This window comes from Melanaphis sacchari, unplaced genomic scaffold (assembly GCF_002803265.2).
Source record: "Melanaphis sacchari strain LSU unplaced genomic scaffold, SCAv2.0 Contig76_pilon_pilon, whole genome shotgun sequence".
In the NCBI taxonomy this organism is placed as follows: Eukaryota; Metazoa; Arthropoda; class Insecta; order Hemiptera; family Aphididae; genus Melanaphis; species Melanaphis sacchari.
The window spans coordinates 893,826-916,912 of NW_020271544.1; the positions used below are offsets into that span (position 1 = coordinate 893,826).

At 28.0% G+C, this 23,087-nt stretch overlaps 2 protein-coding genes and 1 pseudogene across 4 annotated transcripts; 1 reads left to right on the plus strand and 2 right to left on the minus strand.

Annotated features, from left to right (window-relative positions):
- Nucleotides 1–453: 453 nt before the first annotated feature.
- On the minus strand, nt 454–1,833 carry LOC112601215 (annotated as a pseudogene).
- On the plus strand, nt 698–5,369 carry LOC112601253 (UDP-sugar transporter UST74c-like). 2 transcript variants are annotated; one of them, XM_025348754.1, is made up of 4 exons: nt 698–770; nt 1,554–1,626; nt 4,124–4,857; nt 4,924–5,369. In XM_025348754.1, exons 3-4 carry the CDS (start codon nt 4,172–4,174, stop codon nt 5,231–5,233), a joined length of 996 nt encoding a protein of 331 aa, XP_025204539.1. In that variant the 5' UTR covers nt 698–770; nt 1,554–1,626; nt 4,124–4,171; the 3' UTR covers nt 5,234–5,369. The 2 variants fall into 2 exon arrangements, with proteins under 2 accessions (XP_025204539.1, XP_025204538.1); XM_025348753.1 differs by lacking the exons at nt 698–770; nt 1,554–1,626 and adding an exon at nt 3,382–3,994 and having other exon boundaries at nt 4,924–5,367.
- Nucleotides 5,370–6,517: 1,148 nt separating this feature from the next.
- On the minus strand, nt 6,518–12,331 carry LOC112601220 (mediator of RNA polymerase II transcription subunit 15). Of its 2 annotated transcripts, none has more exons than XM_025348701.1 (9): nt 12,075–12,331; nt 10,214–10,613; nt 9,781–10,149; nt 9,426–9,582; nt 8,246–8,714; nt 7,445–8,190; nt 7,200–7,387; nt 6,988–7,128; nt 6,518–6,932 (listed from the first exon to the last, which is right to left on the minus strand). In XM_025348701.1, the coding sequence occupies exons 2-9, from the start codon at nt 10,586–10,588 to the stop codon at nt 6,708–6,710; spliced, it is 2,670 nt and encodes an 889-aa protein (XP_025204486.1). In that variant the 5' UTR covers nt 10,589–10,613; nt 12,075–12,331; the 3' UTR covers nt 6,518–6,707. The 2 variants fall into 2 exon arrangements, with proteins under 2 accessions (XP_025204486.1, XP_025204485.1); XM_025348700.1 differs by having other exon boundaries at nt 9,640–10,149.
- Between the last annotated feature and the right edge of the window lie 10,756 nt (nt 12,332–23,087).

Below are 23,087 nucleotides of genomic sequence, written 5' to 3' on the forward strand. Positions count from 1 at the left end.
TTATTTTGATGAGAAAATTGTGTTTATAATTAATTTTTATACAACCTAAATTAGACTATAGGAAGTCAAATAACAAATTATAATAACATAATAATTTAAATAAAAAAAAAAAAACCACTTGTAAATTTATTTTATAATATTTTAAATTATCTTGAAATTATTCAAGTATAAGTAATATAATTATTAATATGGTAATTTATTTAATAAAATATAAACATAAATTTCAAAATATTTTTTTAATATAATAATTTATAACTGTATGTAACAGGTAATGTATATTCATTATTAATTTGTGTTTTATAATCAAACAATGTAAAAATATTAAATATTGTAATTTAAAAAACCATTCATTATATAATAAATGAAATGGGTAATATATATATTAATTATGATTTAGATACTTATTAAAAAAACATTTAATAAATACACTTGCACTTTATTGTTTATTTTAAATTATAATTCTGTGCTAATTGAGTTGATGATTGAAATTAGAATAGTTGAAATTGTTAATAAATAGTCAATTGACTTTTCACATAAAGTTGATAGATACAAACATATTTCTTCATTTGTTTTATCAGTTGAATTCAACATATAAAAAGCTGTGACAACAATAGCTGCTGCTGTAGTTATTTTGTCATACTCAATATCAAGTAATTCTAATCTAATAATAAAGAAGCAAGTATCAATAGTTTATTTTATTTCATACAATTAAATATTTTAATAGTTAATAATAAAACTTTAAAGTCATGTGTTCTTATTTACTTTTCATTGTAAGTATAAATTCTATAACTTGTATTTTGATATTGAAGTCGATCATAGAGCTCTTGTTGATAAATATAAACAAAATCTGTTAGCAATAAGCATGTAGAATACAGACTATCTGTAGTAATGAATGGGATCACATCAATAAAATATTCGACCAACATAAATATTGATGGTTCATTCAACTAAATCAATATAATATTGTTATAATAAATGAAGTTTTATTTTCATTATAATATAATTTTAAAATTCAACCTTATAACCAACTATGCGAAAGACTTCAGCTTCTGAATAACGAATATTTTTTTTTTGTATATATATGCCCAGTTCGCTGTAGTATAGCTTTGATATCTTTTAATTTAAGACTCTGCATAAACATGATAATTTTTATTAAAATGTAAAAACCTACCAATTATCATAACTTTCAATATAATTGTTAAATTCATATTTATTTATTTAATAAATTATAGTCCTTCAGCATAAATTTGAGAGTAAATATTTAAACTATAAATATGGATGTCGACTGTTATACATAAATTACCAAAGATTGTTTAGTATACTTGGACAGCAATTGCATGCACGACATAATTCGTAGATAGGATTGTTTCTTACATAGCTTTAAAACTTCTAGCCATTTATTAGAATGATTACAATAGATTTGGTTGTGTTTGTAAATGAAATATTCAGATAAAAATCTAAAAATTTCATTTAGGTAAATAATTAAAATGTTATTAAAATTAAATCATATTTTTATTACCTATCATATAATTCCACACATTTATACTTGACAGTGTTATCCATACCAAATTCATCAGCAAGATTAAATATAAATTCGACAACTTTCGGTGAAAACGATCTGTATGGGTAAGTGCCATTAAAATAAAATGCTTTAAAATTTTGAATGCTTTTCTTGTACAACTCGAACCATTCAACTACGTATGTTTCTAAATAATTATATATTTGTTAGTTGTTTTGTTATTAATCGTTAATATATCAAAAATTAACTGAATTACTTTCGTTGTACTCATTATTGATTCTCATCTTGATTACAATAGTATTAAAATTTATCATTCGTTAAAATAAAATCTAGATTTGGTGTTGTGTATTTATTATAGATGTATATCATACAATATAGGTGCTAATATGAAATAAATGTTTAAATCGTACCTCTATACATTACAGAAAAATTAATTTTAGATAAAAGTTATTATTTGTTTGAAAGCATATTTTAACGTGATATTTTATCATTATTTACCAAAACAATTTTTTTTAATGGACACAATTTTTAAAAATCGTCGCCAACCTTTTCTATTACTTTTAATTTAGATATTAATTAGGTACCTATTATTATGGTGGTATCAGCCATCAGGCATATTGCCAATATTGTCAACAGGTAACCGCAGTTTTCTACTCCAAATAATTATCCAAGTAGAATTATCAAAAGGATATTTTTATTGTAAGTTTTCCCATGTCCTATGAAAATGAAATACAATCTGTATAAATATTAATGCTATTATATTATATTATCATTGGCTATAAATTATAGTACAAAATGCAATACCTACCTTCCTATATATATATATTTTTTTTTAATGTTTATATAGAACCTATAATAGTATAAAAACTATAAAACACTAATTGTTTCTAAACGTGTTTGTAGGTATACTGAAAACAATTTTAGGAGGAAGTGGAGAGATGGGTATTATGTAAAATGAAATATAGTTTTTAATAACTTTTTAATTATTGAACTTCCATATTAACTCGTTTACACCGAATAGTATATTAGTATCTATATCAGAAATCAGTAAATTCAACGAAAATTATTGTTTTTAAGGTAGGTACCTACATAAGAAAATTAAATTGTGCCTTGTAAGTAGGTACAAAAACATTTGAAGTTTTTCACTTTGTCTTTTTTTCTTAGATTCAGTACTTATATGGAAACATATTGTATATGATATAAAATACTATCTAATAACCAAATTTCACTATCGAAAAAAAAAATTAACAAGTATAAACCATGGCACTATAATATCAGTACCTATATCTCGGTTTTTGTTCAAGTAGTTAGGTACCTTGGTTTACAGAAAATCGACAACGCCATACCAATGTTTGTAGAATAATAAGGTCGAGATGGGCAATCCTTTTGTGGTGAATTGAATTTAGTTCTTGATCACTTTTCTAACATGGTTCAAACTAAAAATTTTTTGAATTAATGAGTATGTTTGTTTTTATAGAACTACTCTTTAAGTCTATAAATATAAAACCATATATTATCACGATAGATTTGAGATTTGTGTCGCAGCAAATGATTGAATACTACTGCTCTAGTCTTTCTTGATATCTCGAAAACAACCTTTGAAATGTTCGTCAAATTAGATCGAGTAGGCTTTGACCTTAAAAGCCACAAGCATATGGACATTGATGATTTTCGCGAGTTAAAACATAATTTATACACGAGCTTTTAATGCTTCAGCCCTATAGCAATTCATACGGGTTTAAAAAGGAAGCAAAGATAAATCTTCGTTAGAATCAACGATTCAATTGATTCAAATTTCAAGTAATGTGTGTGCAAAATTTGGTGTCTATAGATTATAGATTATAAATATTACATACATTCATTTAAGTATATATATTACACTATGTATTATGTATATTGTATATTATGTACAGCGGCTACAAGAAGACGTAGTTACAAATCATGACGGCACATTTTTTATATCTAAAAAGGTTTTTTAAATCTTTTTGCTTCATATTAGTTCATAAGCATATAAACATTATAAACATATTGGTGCACCTGTCCGGTTGAAGATAAGTTATCAGTTATCTATATGACCTATCATAATATTCATAATACAATTTTAGTAATTTTACTATATCGTTACACTGTTACAGTTCAGAAAATGTAAGTTAAAATAACTGAATTAAAAATTAAAATGTCTATTGTCCATTATTCAGCTCATTTCCTATTTTCCTCTCGATTAACAGTTTCTGGTGATCGAGTTTATTAGACGAAAACATTAAAATTTACTCGATAATCATGAACACCACGATAACACTATAATTTTGAAGTGTCAGGATACCACTTGTACAAATAACATCATAGGTGACCATAGAAAATGAAGATAGAACATCTTCATTTTGTTCAGTGGACTTACGAAATCATCATATGGCTTTTATAAACGATTTTGATTTTTGTTTCACGATGCAAACAGTATCTAAACTACCAATTAAGGTAAAATCAAAATATAGCATTAATACCTATATATATATATATATATACATTTATATTCCTACAGTATATTTACTTAAAAGATGAATATTCCAATTAATACTCAGTTTATCATTTTTTTGTTTTCCATAGTGTATTGTTAACATGTGATAGCCAGTCAGGACGTGTAGACGACTAAAAATGGTAGGCACAAACACCAAGGATGAAGAAACTCTAGTTGAAGACTCATCAATTATCACGTCATTTTCAAAAATTAGTACAGCTCTCTTCTATGCCGCTGCATCTATGTTGATCACTGTAGTAAATAAATCTGTACTTACCAGTTATGGATTTCCGTCCTTCCAGTTTCTAGCCATTTGCCAAATGTTTATGACAATTTTTGTACTGTTTATAGCCAAGAGTCTTGGAAAACTGAAATTTCCAGATTTAAATAGACACACATTTAAAGATACATTTCCAATGCCTTTGATATATTTAGGTAATATGGAGTTTGGTTTAGGTGGAACCAAAGAATTAAGCTTGCCAATGTTCACCATGTTAAGACGTTTCTCCATACTGATAACCATGTTGGGTGAATACTATTTGCTCAACATTAGGCCCAAGTTTTCTGTCAAGATATCGGTTGGCATGATGGTATCTGGTGCAATTATAGCAGCAAGTAACGACTTGGGATTCAATTTAAATGGATACATGTTTGTACTGTTTAATGATTTCCTGACTGCCGCAAATGGAGTATTTACAAAGAAAAAATTGAACTCCAAAAAAGAAATGGGCAAATATGGACTTATGTATTATTCATCTTTGTTCATGATACCGCCCGCTTTAATATTGCTGTATTTTTCGGGTGATCTAGACAAAGTATACAGGTAGAAAATTGCATATAATTTTTCATTTAAAAACAAACAAATCATTAACATTTTGTTTGATTTCAGGTTCAGTTATTGGTTGCATATACCATTTTTAATCCAAATTTTCATCTCATCTATAATGGGCTTTATTTTAAATTATAGCATAATGTTATGTACTCAATACAATTCAGCTCTGACAACAACAATTATCGGATGTCTTAAAAATATATTTGTTACTTATATGGGTATGTTTATTGGTGGTGACTATGTGTACACATTGAATAATTTCATTGGTATCAATATCAGTGTTATTGGTAGTCTATTTTATACTTATGTTACATTTAGACCATCCACACCATCTCAAATTAAGTTGCCAAATACTATAAGTGTATAAAACTTTGTTCTATACAATACTATGTGAATTATATCAAATTAAATTTATTAATTTTAAAACTAGTTACCCTTTAAATTATAGTATTTTATTTTTCAACGTGTATTTTATTTATATGAGAACAATATGTTTGTTACCCTTTAATTATTGTTGGTAATCAATTGTAATATTTTATTAAATTATATTTAAATAAAAACTAATGAGATTAGACTTACTATATATATTTGTTTATACTGTTTACAGATAATAAAAAAATAAAGATTTCTATTTATTATCTAATAATTGAGTATAACATTTTATATTATGCTACATAAGACTTGGTTAACTAGTTAATTAGGTGTTGTATATTCTTGCATGTGTTAAATAAAAACAAATTTTTTTATCAATTCAATTATTTATATATTATAAAAATATTCAAGGTAATTAACTTAGCACTATAGTAAATGAACACAACAACTAAAAATTAGACCTGCATGAACTATTAAAAATAACAATAATCTATTTTATCCTTAAAATTTGTATTAATGTCATATAGTAATCAAAGGCTGATATGAAATACCTGGATGATAAAAAAAAAAATGTTTTCTAAGGGGAAAAAACATAAGTCTTATAACCGTGTTTTGAACACATAATTAATATACGACATAAGGTTTTCAAACTAAACAGAACTTAACAAATCTTACAATAACTTATGTATTGAATACATCAAACAATATAACTATAAATTATATTATTCGTATAGATAATGCAAATCTTTAAGACTAAGAGTAGTTATGAACACTGATAGCAATATGCAATTAATATATAATTCATAAAAAAAATCTTAGTAAATACACTAAATTCTAACTAAAATATTACAAGTTATATTAGTTTACTGCTAAAAATAACTTGTATAGAAAACATAAACTAGTATGCATATATTTTTGTGACTAAGGACATATTATTATATATTTATATGACAATAAAAACCATTCCTAACACAAACACATAAAGGAACCAATCCAAATTCAACTTATCAAACAAGTATAAATTTACATTGATCAAAAATATTTTAATTTAATAAAAATACTAAAAATAGTTTAAAGAATATATTTTTTCAGTAAATTGTTGTATAAAATAATTTAAATTAACATTAATATACAGTCAAAAATTATAAAATCTTAAGGTAAAAAAAAATAGCTTATTTAATTCAATTTAATTTACAGAATGTTAAGAAAAAAGAAGTTTATAAACAGGAAAAAACAGGGGTTAAGACTGAAAATTACAATTTTTTTTAAACAAAAGTCAAAAACCTACATAAAACCACTAACAGTATTGAGTACTCTAATGACATGGTTATAATAAGTCTTAATGCCAATAAGTACCATTGGTTTGTACATACGTATTAAATAGATAAAAACATTTGGAAATGTTAAAATCAATTATATAAAAATGTATACTGTAAGAAGTATAATAGTGTATGAGAGCATAAAGAATTTTATTGTGAAGTTGCTGGAGGTTGAAGTTCTGGATTTTCAGTACGCATGGCATCCAGTTTTGCAAATATTTTTAATGCTGGTCCAAGTTTCATAGACATGTCTCTTATTAAATGATCTTCTTTGAGCAACATCAAAGCCTGACCATCAATTTCATGACTTTCGAAATCTGCTGCTATTTCTTCACTGTCTGTTAGTTGACCAATAAATTTCCGTACATCTTTTACCTAAAATAATGTCAATTTAAGTATAATAAATAAAAATAAAAATAAAATAACTTACAGTCCATGTCAATGGATTAATAGAACACAATTCTGGAGCCACATCTATCTTAGTGTCAACATCAATTTGCATTCGATTAGGTAAATCAAGTGATGAGGCAGTATTACTAGAATCACCAGCTGAACCATTGCTTTCACATTCCCAATAAATATAATTAATACATTAATTATTTAGTATTTTTAAATAACATACAACAATATTAAAATATATACCCAATTTTTTCCATTTTTTTTGTCCGTTTGTCCAGTTTTTGAACTATTTTCAAATACCTTTGAGCATTCTTGTGAGCAAAAACGTTTTGATTTCTTTTTAATTTTGAATTTTTGTAGTTCTTGACATTTTCCACAAGAGTCACACTTGATTTTGTCTGGATTGTTATTGTCTGTTTTACTTTTTTTATCTGTAAAAAATAATTATTAATAATTGCAAAAAATGAAAAATAATTGAATTTTAGTACTTGGCGGTTCTTCGTCCAATTTTATGTTTTCCTTATCCTGTGCACTATTGGAAATATCTGCTATAGTGCAAGATCGATTTACTGGGAATGGTTGATCTGCTTCTTGTATCACAAAGCCTTCAATAACATGGGTCAAAACCTGAGGTTTTACTAAAGCTTTAGGTAATCCTTTATCCCTAGAATTGTCTTCGTTAGAAGTAACAGGTAACGAAACTGATGCAGTTGTTTCAGTAGTGTTTTCTGGTATTGAAACCACTGCAGCTGATGTTTCATTAGTTTGAATAGCTGGGGATGTCTTTGGAGATTCATCAGGTTTAATTGGTGGGAGCATTGATGAAGTTGATGTTTGAACTTGGGGAGAAATTAAAAGCTGAGATTGTGTTGAAGCCTGAGGGGCACATGAAACAACTGGTATGACAGGACGATCAAGAATAGTGATTTGTTGTTGAGGCTGGCTACTAACAATAGCTTGGCCTTGTTGCAGCTGATGTATATGTATCTTTTGTGGAGAATTCATGGACATACTCATTACATTTGTGGTGGGTTTTATGATTTGTTGTTGTTGATATGCAACTTGAGGCGATTGCATGCTCACAATTTGATGGTTTGGTGATTGCATACTAACTAATTTAATTTGTTGTTGAGCTTGTTGTTGCTGTTGTAAATGTTGTACTTGCACAGTCTGCTGCTGCTGTTGTTGTTGTTGTATTTGTGGTACAAGTTGTCCAGAACTTGTTAAAATCATTCTAAAACATAAAATAATTTATAATTTGTTCATTCATATATTTGTTTTATAATTACTTATTGGTGTTCATAGTTTGTTGAGGAGACTGAAGAGGTTTGGTTTGATTAGTTTGATTAGCAGCATCTGATTTATGAGGTGCAATACTAAAACTTTGACGGACACCAGTCTTAGGCCTAACTTTCAGTTGAGATTTTTGCATTTGGTTTAAATGCTGTATACCAGTAGAGGTTTGAGTAGAAATTGTAGCATTGGGGCGGATTGTATGCCCCGATGGTAATATAGAAAGTTGTCTGTTATTACCCATACCATTAGGCGTTGTAACAACTTTGGGTTGTATATCAGCTCGTTGTGATTTAATAGTAGTAGTTGTGGTACCACTAACCATTTGCCCAATATTTTGCATAACACCACCACTGGTTTGCACCATAGTTTGACCATGGTGTTGTTGAAGGTGTTGAGGGGGAGGGCTTTGTATAAACATAGGAGTTTGAACTTGTTGTTGCTGACCATCTTGCTGAGGTGCACCTGGACAATAAAATTAATAGTTACTATTACATTATTTAAGAAAGAAAAATATTTTTTTAATAATAGAACAGTGTGAAATTAGCAGATAAACATGAAATTAACTTATTACAATTTAGATTTTATAATGTATGTCAGTTGTATTAATAGTCGGGAACATGAAAAATGGAATGTGACAGCCGCGATCTAATGGTTAAATCGTCTTATGTGTTCTCAAAACTCTAAAATCAATTGGCTTGCCAATTAAAATTATTCATTTTATAATACGCACAAAAAAACGTCACAAATCGAGAACCATTTTTTGCAGACAGGGTGAGTCAGTGTACAACAAAGATCACACGCCAATTTTCGTGTCCCCGACTATAATTACTAGGTACATACTGTAAGAAAAATTTTCAATGGAATGGTCTAACAATTTGCTAAATAAACTATAAATCAAATAATGATAATTTCATAAAAAACTGAAAAATACAACTTTATTTTGTATATTTTGAAAGGTGAATATAATATTTTTCTTTTAATTACAAATTAATAATTTTTATTTAACTTCAGGTAAATATATTTTTTTAATAAATTTCTTTTAAAAAATTCTTGATTTATTTATAAGATAATTAATTTATTATATTATCTAAATTAGTACTAGAAAAATAAAGTTATATTTTATAAGATTCCACACTATAATTTTAACTAGATAGTTATTATTTATTGACTCACCTCTAATAAAAATTGGATGATTCTGTGTCAATAGTGCTTGAGGTTGTGGTGTAGCCCAAGTGAGTCCTTGAGGAAGTGATGCATTAAATTGCCATGGTGAAAACTGCATTGTTTGAGCATTTTGTTGTACAGTTCTTCCAGTGGCACAACTTGTATACTAAAAAAACATTTTCCAAATAAAACAGAACATATTAAAAAAGTCTATAGTACGTACTGTTTGTTGCATTTCATTTTGTTTCATATTTGGTTGACTACTTATCACCCCTAACTGGCCAATGACAAGAGTCTGGTTAGTAGTGGTTGGTATAGCAGCATATCCAGTCGGAAATGACGTTGCCTGTCCTTGTGATATTACCTGTTTATGTGCATGTGCTGTGGTGAGCATCTGTTGTGACTGAAATTGTTTATTAGGAGCTGCAATCACTTGTATAGCACCAGAGGTAGGATGTTGCAACATTGTTCCGGGCATAATTAATTGACCTTGTGCATTGTACTGAACAAACTGAGGGCCAGCTTGTTGAATTAACTGAACACGTCCATGACTCCAGTCATTGATCTGTTGAATTTGAGTTTGTTGCTGCTGTTGTTGAGTAGGTGTCTGTGCCTGCATAGTATGTTGCTGTTGAACTTGTCCTGGTTGTTGAGCTTGTATATTGGTCATTTGCACTTGACCCTGTTGTTGTTGCTGTGGTTGAATAGTAGAAATTTGCATTTGACCTGATGTCTACAGAAAAATGATTTTTTTTTATAAGATTTTAAAAAGCTATATTCTTAGAATAATTAAATACCTCAATAGTTGTCATTGGAGCTGATGAATGAGGGAGTTGCACAGTGCCCCCATTGGATCCATCTGATGACATCTGCATAGTAATAGTTTGCTGACCAGAGGCGACAGCAACTTGTTGAGGTTGTTGCTGTTGTTGCGATTGTTGCTGCTGCATGTCAACTTGTCCCTGAGGCTGTTGAATCATAACTTGTATTTGCTGTGGCTGTTGCATTTGTTGTGTTTGTTGGTTTTGTTGATTTTGTTGGGATTGTTGTTGTTGATTTTGTTGCTGTTGTTGTTGCTGTTGCTGTTGCTGCTGTTGCTGCTGCTGCTGTTGTTGTTGTTGCATTTGTTGTACGTCTGTGGCAGGCTGTTGTTGTGCCGATGCCTCACTCATTTTTGAGCTTGTTCATGAAAGCTTACTAAATAAATTAAAAAGGCAGGTAATATAGTTTTATTTAAAGTATTACTAATAATAAATATTATTAAAAATAATTTATTTTAATGAAAATAACTGTTATAGATGGATAATTAATAGTTATTTTAAAATAATTGGTTACGCGTTAACTTTTCTTTTAAACTAAAGTACCAATATAACATTTTTTTTTTCTAACAATATATCTATCTATGGGTATATTTAGGTATATGTAAAATATGACATACTACAAGTATTTATTATCAATCGGTTATTATACTATATTTGGTATGCGTCTAGGAGTTTATGTAATAAAAATTAGTTAGGTACAACTAATTAATATTTGAATTTTTAATAAATGTTTATTGAAACAATAGATCAAAATTAAAAAAATAAGTGGAAATAATTAATGTTCTTTTAACCTATTTAAAATAAAAAAAATTCCATATTTATTATTGTTTATACATATCATTATCAAAACATGAAAATATCTTATACTCCTTCTAGTCTTTCCCATATTAATGTTTCTATACTCTGACATGTTTATGTATTATAATCAAACTATTGAAGCTTTCATTGATTGGTTTATTCTAATAAGAAATGTTGATAATATCAGTGTTAGTTTTGTTTAGAAAACTAAAATTAAAACTAACAAAATATATTACAGATATAGTTTGCAAACACAAGGCATAAGAATCCAATTGTAATAAGTAATTTAAATTTAAATATCTTTTTAAGTTTCGACATAATATATCAAGTGATTATTAAGGAAAAAAAAGATCGAAAAATTTTAATTAGGTAACTACTTTTACTACATAATAGATGGAGAATCGTACTGTGATGGCGAAAGTACGTTTAGTAATGTGATTCTCCATTATTGTACACCCAAACGACTGTGCAGCTAACTACCTCTTTCGTACCTACCTACCTAATTGTATGTATATATATATATATACATAAATTCAGAATGTATCATGAATATCTGACATACAGCACAAATATAGGTATCATATATCTATAAGTATACCCATTCAAATGTAATTGTCAATATATAAATATCAATAACATTTCCTGTACTTCTATCTTATCGTAAACACGTCCAAGGCGTTTAATAATGTATCATATTTATACGGAAACCTAAAACAAGCGGACACACGTATACCACACACACGCGCAAACGCGCACGCGCGCACACAAACGCTAAACACATTAACACATCAGAAATTCAAAACACACGCTGTCGACCTTTGTAGTCCACGATTTTGTTTTCGGAGAGTTAAGCTTTTGCGATGGGAGACCAAGTATGCTTAAACGACAACATCATAGACAGGCAAAATACACAATAAGAGTTCAGAGTGTAATGCGATCGCGGTCGTGTGGCGGGCATACTATACCTACCTATATAGGTTCGGCGCTTACTGCTAAAGCCACAATAGTCATAATAATAAAACATTGCACAAGCACTCACCTCCGTTTAGCTGGCGGCCGGGAAACTGGGTCCGCGGGACTCTGCGGCTTTCCAACGACGCGAAAACACGATCGAGTGATCGAGAAACGACGGTCTCGTGATAAAATCCGTTGCGACCGGACGACGGCGACGGTCGAATGATCGATGATAATATAATATTTTTTTTTCAACAGCGGCCCGTTTTTCAAGTGGCGTAGTGCACTATAATAGGCTATAGCTGCGTCGCACACGCGCACGCGCTCACAATCCCCCCCCGCTGTGGCATCGGCAGCAATGAGAAGCGCGCGTCGAGCGTCGGCGGCGCAAATGGACGCGCAGCGAAGATGGGTTCGTCGCGCAAGTCGTGTGCTGAAAACGGTCGCGGGCGTGAGGTAACGCTGGTGAATTAGAATGGCGGGCGGCGGGTGCCGGGTGGCCGCCGCTGCCGGAGCTTGTTCGGGCGCGGCTGCGCATGCGTGCCGTCTCTCCCTCCGACAGATCAGCCGCCCGCGACGACCAATGGGGCACCGCCCAGGCGGCGGCGCACCAATAAAGGACCACTGGCGCGCCGGTATACGCTCGGGATTCCTGGGAGTAATTATTGTAATAAAGCCGCCGCCGCTGACCCGACCCCGGAGGGGCTGTGCGGCGGCACACGATAACATAATAATAATATTACGCATCTATATACATGTATGTGTGTTTGTGTATACGTAGGGGGCGATGGGACAAAAGATTTATTATATACGAATTGTATTTTTCCCTCTCACTCGTGCGAGTGTTCTTATTCTCTCCTTCTCTTTCGCTCACTACCTCTCACTCTCTCTCACACACTCTCTCTCACTCACTTCCCCCCTCTCCATCTATCATTCACCGCTCCCTCTCGTTCGATCTCCCTCAAATTCTTTTGTATTAAATGGTATCTGTACGCTTTTGCAGAGGTATTCTATACACATAATACATATACATATACCTGTATACGACTATACCTATTAATAACCGCCTACCTATATGCGTGCGACATTTTTTTTTTTCATTGCAAATTTTCGGTATTCCGAACGACACAATATCCGCTCCTGTCATAATCGTATACATATGTATATTGCCGATATATATTATATATACAGCGAATGAGACTTAAAAAATGACATTCTGGGTATAATATGAACTATAACCAATAGACGCCCAAATGTCTTGCAGATATAGGTACCGCGACGAATATAATATGCATTATATTGTTGGAAAAAAATAAGGTTTTATGCAACATATGTGATGACAATATAATAATACAACGATATCCCTATAATACGACCCTATATATATATATATATATATATACGTTATTTCAGTTGGATAAGTATAATACGCAAGTACCCAGGTATACCTATAATGTAATGTAATATCCCGCATTCCCGAAGATTAACACGAACTGCAAGACACGAATTTCATGGGCGCACAGTCGGTGAGCATTGTCTGTTATATCTCGAAGGTCATAAAGCCTTTTAGGTACCTATCTATATATACGTACTTCAACCCGTTTAGAATGACATTTTATTTACCGAACAGAGAACTCATAGAGGCTATATATTTTATTTAAATTTTGAAGTAATAGGAACTTGTTGGCTGTCGCATAAACCTCTTACTGTAATACACGTAAATTTTAAATAAAATTAGGTATATATATATAATTTATACACATATACAATATGTTTATGATATATATATGTATACGTATAACAACTTTAATATATACATGTAGCGTGTGGCTATACAGAAGTCACTATATATATATATATATATATATATAGGCCAATGTGCATATGTAACATATATATTAACTGCCATTAACTGCATTAATTATTAAAATTATATATGATGTTTTTTGAAATTACCCATCTAACGAATTTATATGACGTATAGAGGCGACGAGAACGCGTGATTCACGTATAGCGCCCTGTATATACACGCACGCCCGGTGGTCGGTGTACATGTTTACGTGCGCAATAACGGGAGAAATACGGTTCGCCGCGGTGTGCAGACTGCGTCGTAGACCGCGGGACTCATCCAATGCACGCACGGGAGGTGGAAAAGTTTTTAGGAACCCACCCACCGAGCACCAAACCAACCGACACGCACACAATGTCATTCATTATGTTTTGCATTTAATATATACGTAGATACTAAATAGGTATATACAAGGATATAATATAAAATATTAAATAAATACATCACGCTTGTACATTATAACTACATATATATATATATATATATATATATATATAAATTATTAGATATAATATATTAATTTATAAATATATATTTTAGCCTTTAAGTATAACCACATAATATAACATGTTGTATACTCGTAGATATGTAAATAGGTACTTATTTTATTATTTGCAATAAAAACCCGGGGTATAAAAATGTATAATTGATGCATGATGGATATTGTATATATATATAATATACTATATATATAGGTACGTATAGATAATTTTGTGTTTAAGTTTATGGTTACGAAATAGGTATACGCGTGTATATATAAATAAGTACAAATAATAATAGTAGATACTATATTACTATTATATAATATAAAAATAATAGGTACATAATATGTGATTTAATCCGCGAACGTGAATAACCTATTATACAGATATACGTATTTACATATATATATATACTGAGTGATTATTTTATCAAATTATATAAACATTATTTAAAAATCCTTCAATGTTTTTGAAAAATTTTCTTGTCGTAATTAATCAACATTGTATTAAAAAAATTCTATTCTGAAGTAGGTAATTTTTCTGAGTACTTCGATACATAAAAATCATAATTTGAACAATTATATAATTCGTGATTTAGGTATAAATATATTTAAAGTTTTGAGTTATAGACCAAAGTTTTGCAAGGTTTTCTTGTACCACTCTTCACACCTATGAACTTTAGATACTTATAAACTCTAAGTTATAACTAATAAGTCATAAATTAATTTTTCAATTTCGATTTTTATGAATCTTATAAATATTCCAAAAAATGTTCACTTCCATAATTTGAAATTAAAAAAGTGTATGTTGTTCAAAAAATTTAGGATTATAGATATTTATCATATATAGGTACCTACAGATACATAATAATATCTTTATATTAGTATATATTACTATGTATACTATAAATGCTGCTATATTTGCGTGTTATATTATTAAATAAATGTGGGAGGTATTATATATATATTTTAAAATATGTATACATACCTATACTATTATATAGACTTATATAATATTTTGACATATACGATAATAAACATATATGCATATATTATAATATATACAAATATTATGATTAAAATACATATTATACATTATGTAGTCGTATGTAGATTACAAGGTAAAATAATATACGCATGTTATATATTCAGTTACGGTAGAAAAATGTGGTCTATTATCATTCCTAATAAATATCCTAAATATCCATAAATATATACATATAACTATACTAAATTTTAAGTGAATAAAATTCGGGTGTGCAATATGTTTGCGTGTGTGTATGTATGATTGAATCTGCTAGCTGTGATTAGGAGAGTATAAATAATATATAAGTACATTTAATTTGTCTATTTACAAATTTATAGGACTGAACACTGAAGAGATAACATACATATATTGCATATTATGTATAATATACATTGTATTTATTATAAATGGATGCCTTACCCGCATGTCTTGTATTTATATTATAATAAATAATACACCTATTTATATTATAAATAGAAAATTTGTGTTCAGAAGAATCCATTTTATATAATGGGTTTTAAAATTATGATTGTAAAGTTGGCCGATTATTGAATTTAATAGTAAGATTTTAAGAATATATTGTCTGTAGTGTTTGCACGTAGGTATATATATATATATGTAGGTATTTTACTATGAGTTTAAATTAATAAGGGAGTTATATGAGTATTATTACAGTTCAATGTAATAATATTTAAACTTCAAGTGTTGATAAAATAAAGTTTATATTATATTTTTAATCTTTTTGTAAATACAAAATACTTTTGATTTAGACGAATTTCATAAAACATTTAACTATTTAAATATACCTACACATTAAAAAAATTTGATAATATTGGTATACTTTTAATATTTACACATATTTACAAATTACAAATATTTAAGAAGAACTTATGTGGATCCTTGTATATTGAAATTTAATCATTTGAAGAAAATGTCAAGTATATTCAAGATAATTATTCATTTTTTTAATTACAACAATTAATAAAGATATATAATACTTTTATAAGTTATGAGATAAAAATTCTTGTTTCCCTTATATTTTTTTGTCTTTTTCTGATTTTATTAAGAAAAATAGAATATTTTACTTTTAATCTCCTATAGCTGTATATAGATATATATAGTATATCAATTTGATTTAATTTGCTGCCAGAATCCCTACCCTAAATATTGTACACCTTTATTATGTATAACTATTAATTATTATAGTAATCATTAATCTGTAAGTATAACTTTAATGACGCCCATTTGATTATATAAAAATAAACTCAACTTTTATGACACAAACTAAATTTATGTGTGTTTCCGTAACATGCATATTTATAATTAAAAATAAGCTCTATAATAAATATTCTCCGCGCGTCTGTCCGAGTCTTATAGATAATCTTTTTACAGCAGATATAACTTTTATTGAAAACGGTGAGTGTATATATAGAGTCATTCATAGAATTTATATCCGATCAACAACGGATAAATAGAAAAATTATTTATATATACTTATGTATAGATAGACTATTATATGGACTATAAATATATATATACATCCAATATTTATACATGTTTAAATGAAATGTTGTTCGTTAGTATGTATATATATTGTATAACTTGAAAACAGATGGGCTGATTGAGCTAGTGATATAGCGTGCGCGTACACTTCAAAAATTAAACAATTATTTTTTTGTATTATTGCATAGTATTTTATAATAATATAGTATTTTATGAACTATTTTTAATTAATAGGTATACATGGGGATTGATCAAGCTGCAAAGCTACGGTTAGCGCGCACGAAAACGTATAAAAATATAGTTTCCACTACGCTATTATATAGTCGTTTTACTTGTATAGTGGGCTGCAGTAGCCCATAAGCACAAAATGTGATCTAAATGCAATCCAAAAGCGCAAAAACAAATATTCCGTAAACGTAAAAAAATATCCCACCACTAAGGTACAAAAGTGCAAAATGAATTCGAACTTTTTATCTACTGAAAAAAATAAACGATTTGCATTTTTTGGTTTCACCGATTTGATATAGCTATAATACCAACTATTATATAGGTACCGTCCTTATTATTTAAACGCAGTATATGCATGTCATTGGCGTATACCTATATATACTTGCGTCACTATCGTTATCTATAGTCGTGCATGCGGGATTAAATATATAGTATTGCATACTCTATCGTTATTTATCGGTTCAGCACATTATATCACCGTATATATATAGATTTTAAATATTTATAGCGTATCATTTATAGACGCGCGTTATTCAAATATTTTAATGAATTTATCAAATATAGTTTACGAGTTGTAGTTATTTAAATAAATATTAATATAAAATAATTACAATAGAGCGATTTATTTTATGTTAATATATATATATACGGCATATACGCTGTACGTTATATACCTATAATTTACAAAATTATACATATAATATTATATAGAATTTAATATATAAAGATAACAATATGTCAATATGTATATAATTATTGGGTGTTGGGTGAGAGAGAAACTCTTCATAATTTTGTTGACTTACAATTTTCAACGTATCTATACGTTAAGTTGAAAATTTGAAATTCATGCCATAATAGCCACTAGATTGGGCTTATGTTTTTTTTAAATATTTATTATAGTCCGAATAATAAGGTATTTACGGAAAGAAAAATTGGAAAAGTTGTTCGGAAAATTGAAAGTGTTTTTTTCGATAGGATTTTTGTATGAATTCGCGACCATATCCATGTACCTATTTGCTGAAAGATGATGACAACAATATTCTGAACCATTCTTAAAACAATAACGTTTGCCCACGGGTCACCTGGTTATTTAATATATAGTTATATAACTTATACAGGCATCATCCACAATGACAGTTGTATATATATATAACTATATATGTATAGTATTGTATACCCATATATATAAATTATTGTTTTATATATATATATAGGTATAACAGAGGTGTATTTATAGGAATTGGTTCTAAGGTGGAATATAAGTCTATATATGTATATCTTCTACTGTTATAAAAGGGGGCTGCCCCTTCTTTGTTCGTTAAGTTTAACTATAATTAAATGTCCATGAATTTTTATTTTTTAAAACAAAATTAAAATCTGAAAATCATTGAAAGCCAATAGTGCTTATGGGAATTTAACAATAATTATTAAAAAAGAAAAAAAGCTCTGGGGGGATATATCCCTCCATAATTGCGCCACTTAAATATAATCATATAACCTGCAGGAGTGGCTACAGCTAGGTCGGTCATGAGATGAATTCGAGTCGATCGCCACACCCTTTCACATTTTCTTGAATTTTTGAATTTTTTCATAAATTTGTGTATATCTTTGTATATATCACGATTATAAAATTTAGATTTAAAAAAGGCAATAAATAACTATATGAAAAATGAGATTATACACTGATTATATCGAGTAACTATACTAATACTATCGTATAAATGTATAATAGGTAAATATTACGTATCACGTAATCTGATGGATATACCTATAGCCTAATTAAAAGTAATAATTTGTAATCAAATATATTAAAATAAGTGTTGTGTGAAACTGTGAAATTAAACGTTAATAATTTATTTATATTTTAAACATTACATAATGTATTTTTTGTTTATTGCAGACAACTTTTTTTTCTTTTTTTATTGGATCGCAATTACCTAGAAAAACTTGGAGGTCGATCATAAGTTTATATTAAAGTTGGCCATAACCCTATAGCTGGTATAGATCATACACGGTGTATATAATTTAGCAGCTATAGTATAAGCATAAGTGTAAATATGTAATGTATATTCAATGTTCGATCTCCGATTTGTGGGTAAAGTCAACATTGTGTATATATCCTATAGACAATACATAATTGTACACTAGAGGTTTCAAAACATCCCAGCAACAAATATATTATATATGTTATATGATTAACATAATTTTATAATTCCTATGTGTATACAATAATGTTTTGTGCTAATAAAACAATAATGTAGATATAAGATGATTCATCTCCGAAATATAAAATAGTATATAGTACAGATTTATGTTTTAAATTATATATTACATGGTTGTTATATTATTATACGTGCAATTAGTATACCTAATTAACATTGAATTGTCCCATTTGAAACACAACAAAAACAAAATAATCTATGTTACAATTTTTCACTAAATATATAGGTACTATTTTAAATTCTTACATTCTCTAAATAAAAATATATGTACATATACTCAAATTTACCCATAAGTTATTTATATTATGTCATCTCCATTCCCCTCGTCACTATACATATATATTGAAGCATTAAACCGACTGACCGTGATGGTGACCGACGAGTCTCAATTGTCTTAATCACGATTCATTTCGAGTTAATTAGATTTACAATTATGATGTGTTGTTTATAAAATCATAATTACGACTGCAGTTATAAAAAAGTTATATGGTTACCACTTACTTATATTATTGTTAAAGTTAAAAAGACACTATACACTGCAGTTTTCAACAGTGCAATTCGTCTGTGTATGAAAATTAATAATAATTAAATATCAGAACATTAAAATTAATCAACAAGATGTATTAATTTGGTTTAGTTATTACTTTTGTTGTAATTTATATTGTATACCTACGTTATATATATTTAATTGTAATGTTTGTCATGTTGTGAATTTTTAAGATCATTACAAGTTATAACTTACTAAAAATAAACCAAGATGACTTATAAAGTAATAATTTATTATAATATAAATTATAATTATTTTATTCTGTAAATAACGGTACTGTCGATTATATATTGTTCTTTTATACCTGGCGGTATAGGTGGGTAAAACACGATTGCGTAGGTATACGTTCGTTGTCGGTCATCCTTTTTAAGGTACACGCGCGATTGCAAACGATTTTACCTGATTTATTACATTATTGTGTACAAAATATTAAGCTTTATTAATAATTTATTGATGATTTTTATATTTAATAATTATTTTACTATTATTTAGTTATATTCTCATTATACTCATTAAGTATATTTTGTAATTTTATAATGACTGTTATAGAAGTGTACATATTTTACTAGATATTTATTAAATGTATGGTAAAATTAATAAATTTGACAAAATTTGACATCTCATCCATAAACATACGCAATCGTGTTTTACCTATATATAATAGGTATACTGTGAATTTTAAACAATTTATTATTGTTACATATACCTAGGTCCTAGGTATATACCATATAGGAAATAACAAAAGTTGGAACATTCTACTTTTAACCTACTTTTAAGTCTCAAAGTAGTGAGTACTATTACATTTTAGGCTCAATTTGCTAAATATATAACTACACATACCGCAGGCACAAATATTAAAGATTAATTATTGCATTTATTCTGCTACCCTATAATAATATTATCATATAATTATTATTATAACATATTGTAAAATCAATATATAATCTACCTATATATATATATAGGTATATTAATTTCCTAGGTCCGCAGAATTTAATATTATATATAGATATAAATAACGTACAATATTAATTTTATCATTATAAAGTAACCCAACCTAATATTATATATCTATATGTAACATAATTTATAAATATATAAGTTTCCACTGGTAAATAATAATATGTACTTTAAGTATATAAAGTATATTCAGGTATTTCATTATGACATATGTAATAACATCAATTTTCATGTTGAATTTGTATTTAAGTGTGATGTCCCTCATGCATTGCAGGCATAGTTAGAATTTTTGAATGGGGGAAGGGGGGTTAATGTTTAGGTATGTACTAGGGATGGGCAACTAAAAATTACAGGGTCAAAAAGTGCACTTTTTAGAAAATTAAGATCTAGCGGGCCAGAACATAAAAAGCAAAAAAAAAAAGTTATTCAAAATATGTATATTTTAATTAGAATTATTTTGTTTAGGTATAATGAAAAAGTATTTGAACTTCATTACATTAACCATAGTCTCCTTGATGTGATCATTAATTTACTGAATAATTAAAAATATTAAAATAATTAAATAAAAACTTAAATTTGTAAACGCGTGAGGTTTTATTTTTTTATTACCTATTCCATTGAAAACTCTAAATTCAACACTTTACAATTATTATCCTTAACTTATTTGTATATATACTTATATCAATATAAACAAGAACAATTAAAAAATATTATACAGAAAATATAGTTAATACACCTCTCTGCTATAAATTAGATATCAAGTTTCAAGTGGGTCATTGTAATGGATAATGCAGTTATTGAAGTAATTTATGGTATGACGATAAAATTTGAAAGTAGATATTAATGAATTATGTATAAATGTATAATGTATTTATTTTACACATATATGATGGCATGCGTGTGAATGTGTAATTAATTATAATTTTATATTCGAAGACAATTTTTCTAGTCCCTACTTATAGAAAAAAAAGTATTATTAACAAGTGTGAGCAATATAATAGCTATTAATATTATACAAGATAAAATAATAATAAATAGATTATGAACTATAATATATATATATTATTAGTTTCAGGTTTAGCATCTCAATATCCTAAATAATTTGTCATTAATTATTTTTAATTTTCCATTCTATTTTTTATCATACAAATGTGTAATTATGGGCTATATGGCCCTCATTAATTAACATGATTTTTTTTTTTTTTTTTTTATTGATCTAAAACACATCGACAGCTAGGCCATTAGTACAAGAATTTTTTTGATTACATTGTTGGTATTTTAAGTATTTACATTTTTACATTAAATTAAATTATACAATTCAGTTTTTTTTAAAAATAAAATTAAGTTTTTAATGTCCTGTGGGTTTGGTCCAAGTGCTTGACAGATTTGTTCGGAGATGTGGAATTGGTTTCGATATTGGTTGTATTTGTGACATTCGGTGATGATGTGGTTGACGGTTAAAGGAACGCTGCATGAGTCGCATAGTGGAGGATCATCTTTACTCATCAAGTAGCTGTGTGTTAAGTGTGTGTGTCCAATTCGGAGGCGGTTTATTATGGTTTCTTCTTTTCTATTGAGGCCGGGATTTTTCCATAGGTTTATATTATTTTTTATTTTGTTGAGTTTTGTGTTAAGTTTTCGCCAGTGAGAGTACCATTTTAACATGATTTAATATGAATTATATACATACATATAAATTGTATAATATATAGTTTAATTCGCTCGCCATAATATTAATTATAGATACTTAATAACTTTGAAACTATTTATTTCAATATGAAAATTATTTAAATGACATTAATTAATCAATAAAATTTATAAAATACCTACATCAAAGAAGAACATTTTCAATAGAATAATAGATATATATATAGGTATAGTAAATGGAAATGTAAAACATTTTATACACAATATATATATATAACTTCCTTTTTAATTATTTTCTCAAAACTTAATAACTTATAACTATTATATATTATTATATAGGTGTATACTTGATGCAATATATGAAATAAAACACCATTATTTCTTCTCAACTATTATTAAAATTACCGATAATAACACACACATATTTATACCTATGTATATAATTTGTAAAACAATTATATTTTACCATTTTATATAATATCGTATTTTATAATAAATATTCTTGAAGAAATAGATTTAATATAAGAATATATATATATTATTATATATAATAAAGATTGTTCACTTATAGCCTATACCTATATAGGTCTCCGCTTATAACACGCGCTATTATTGTTTAATCCTATAAAAAAAA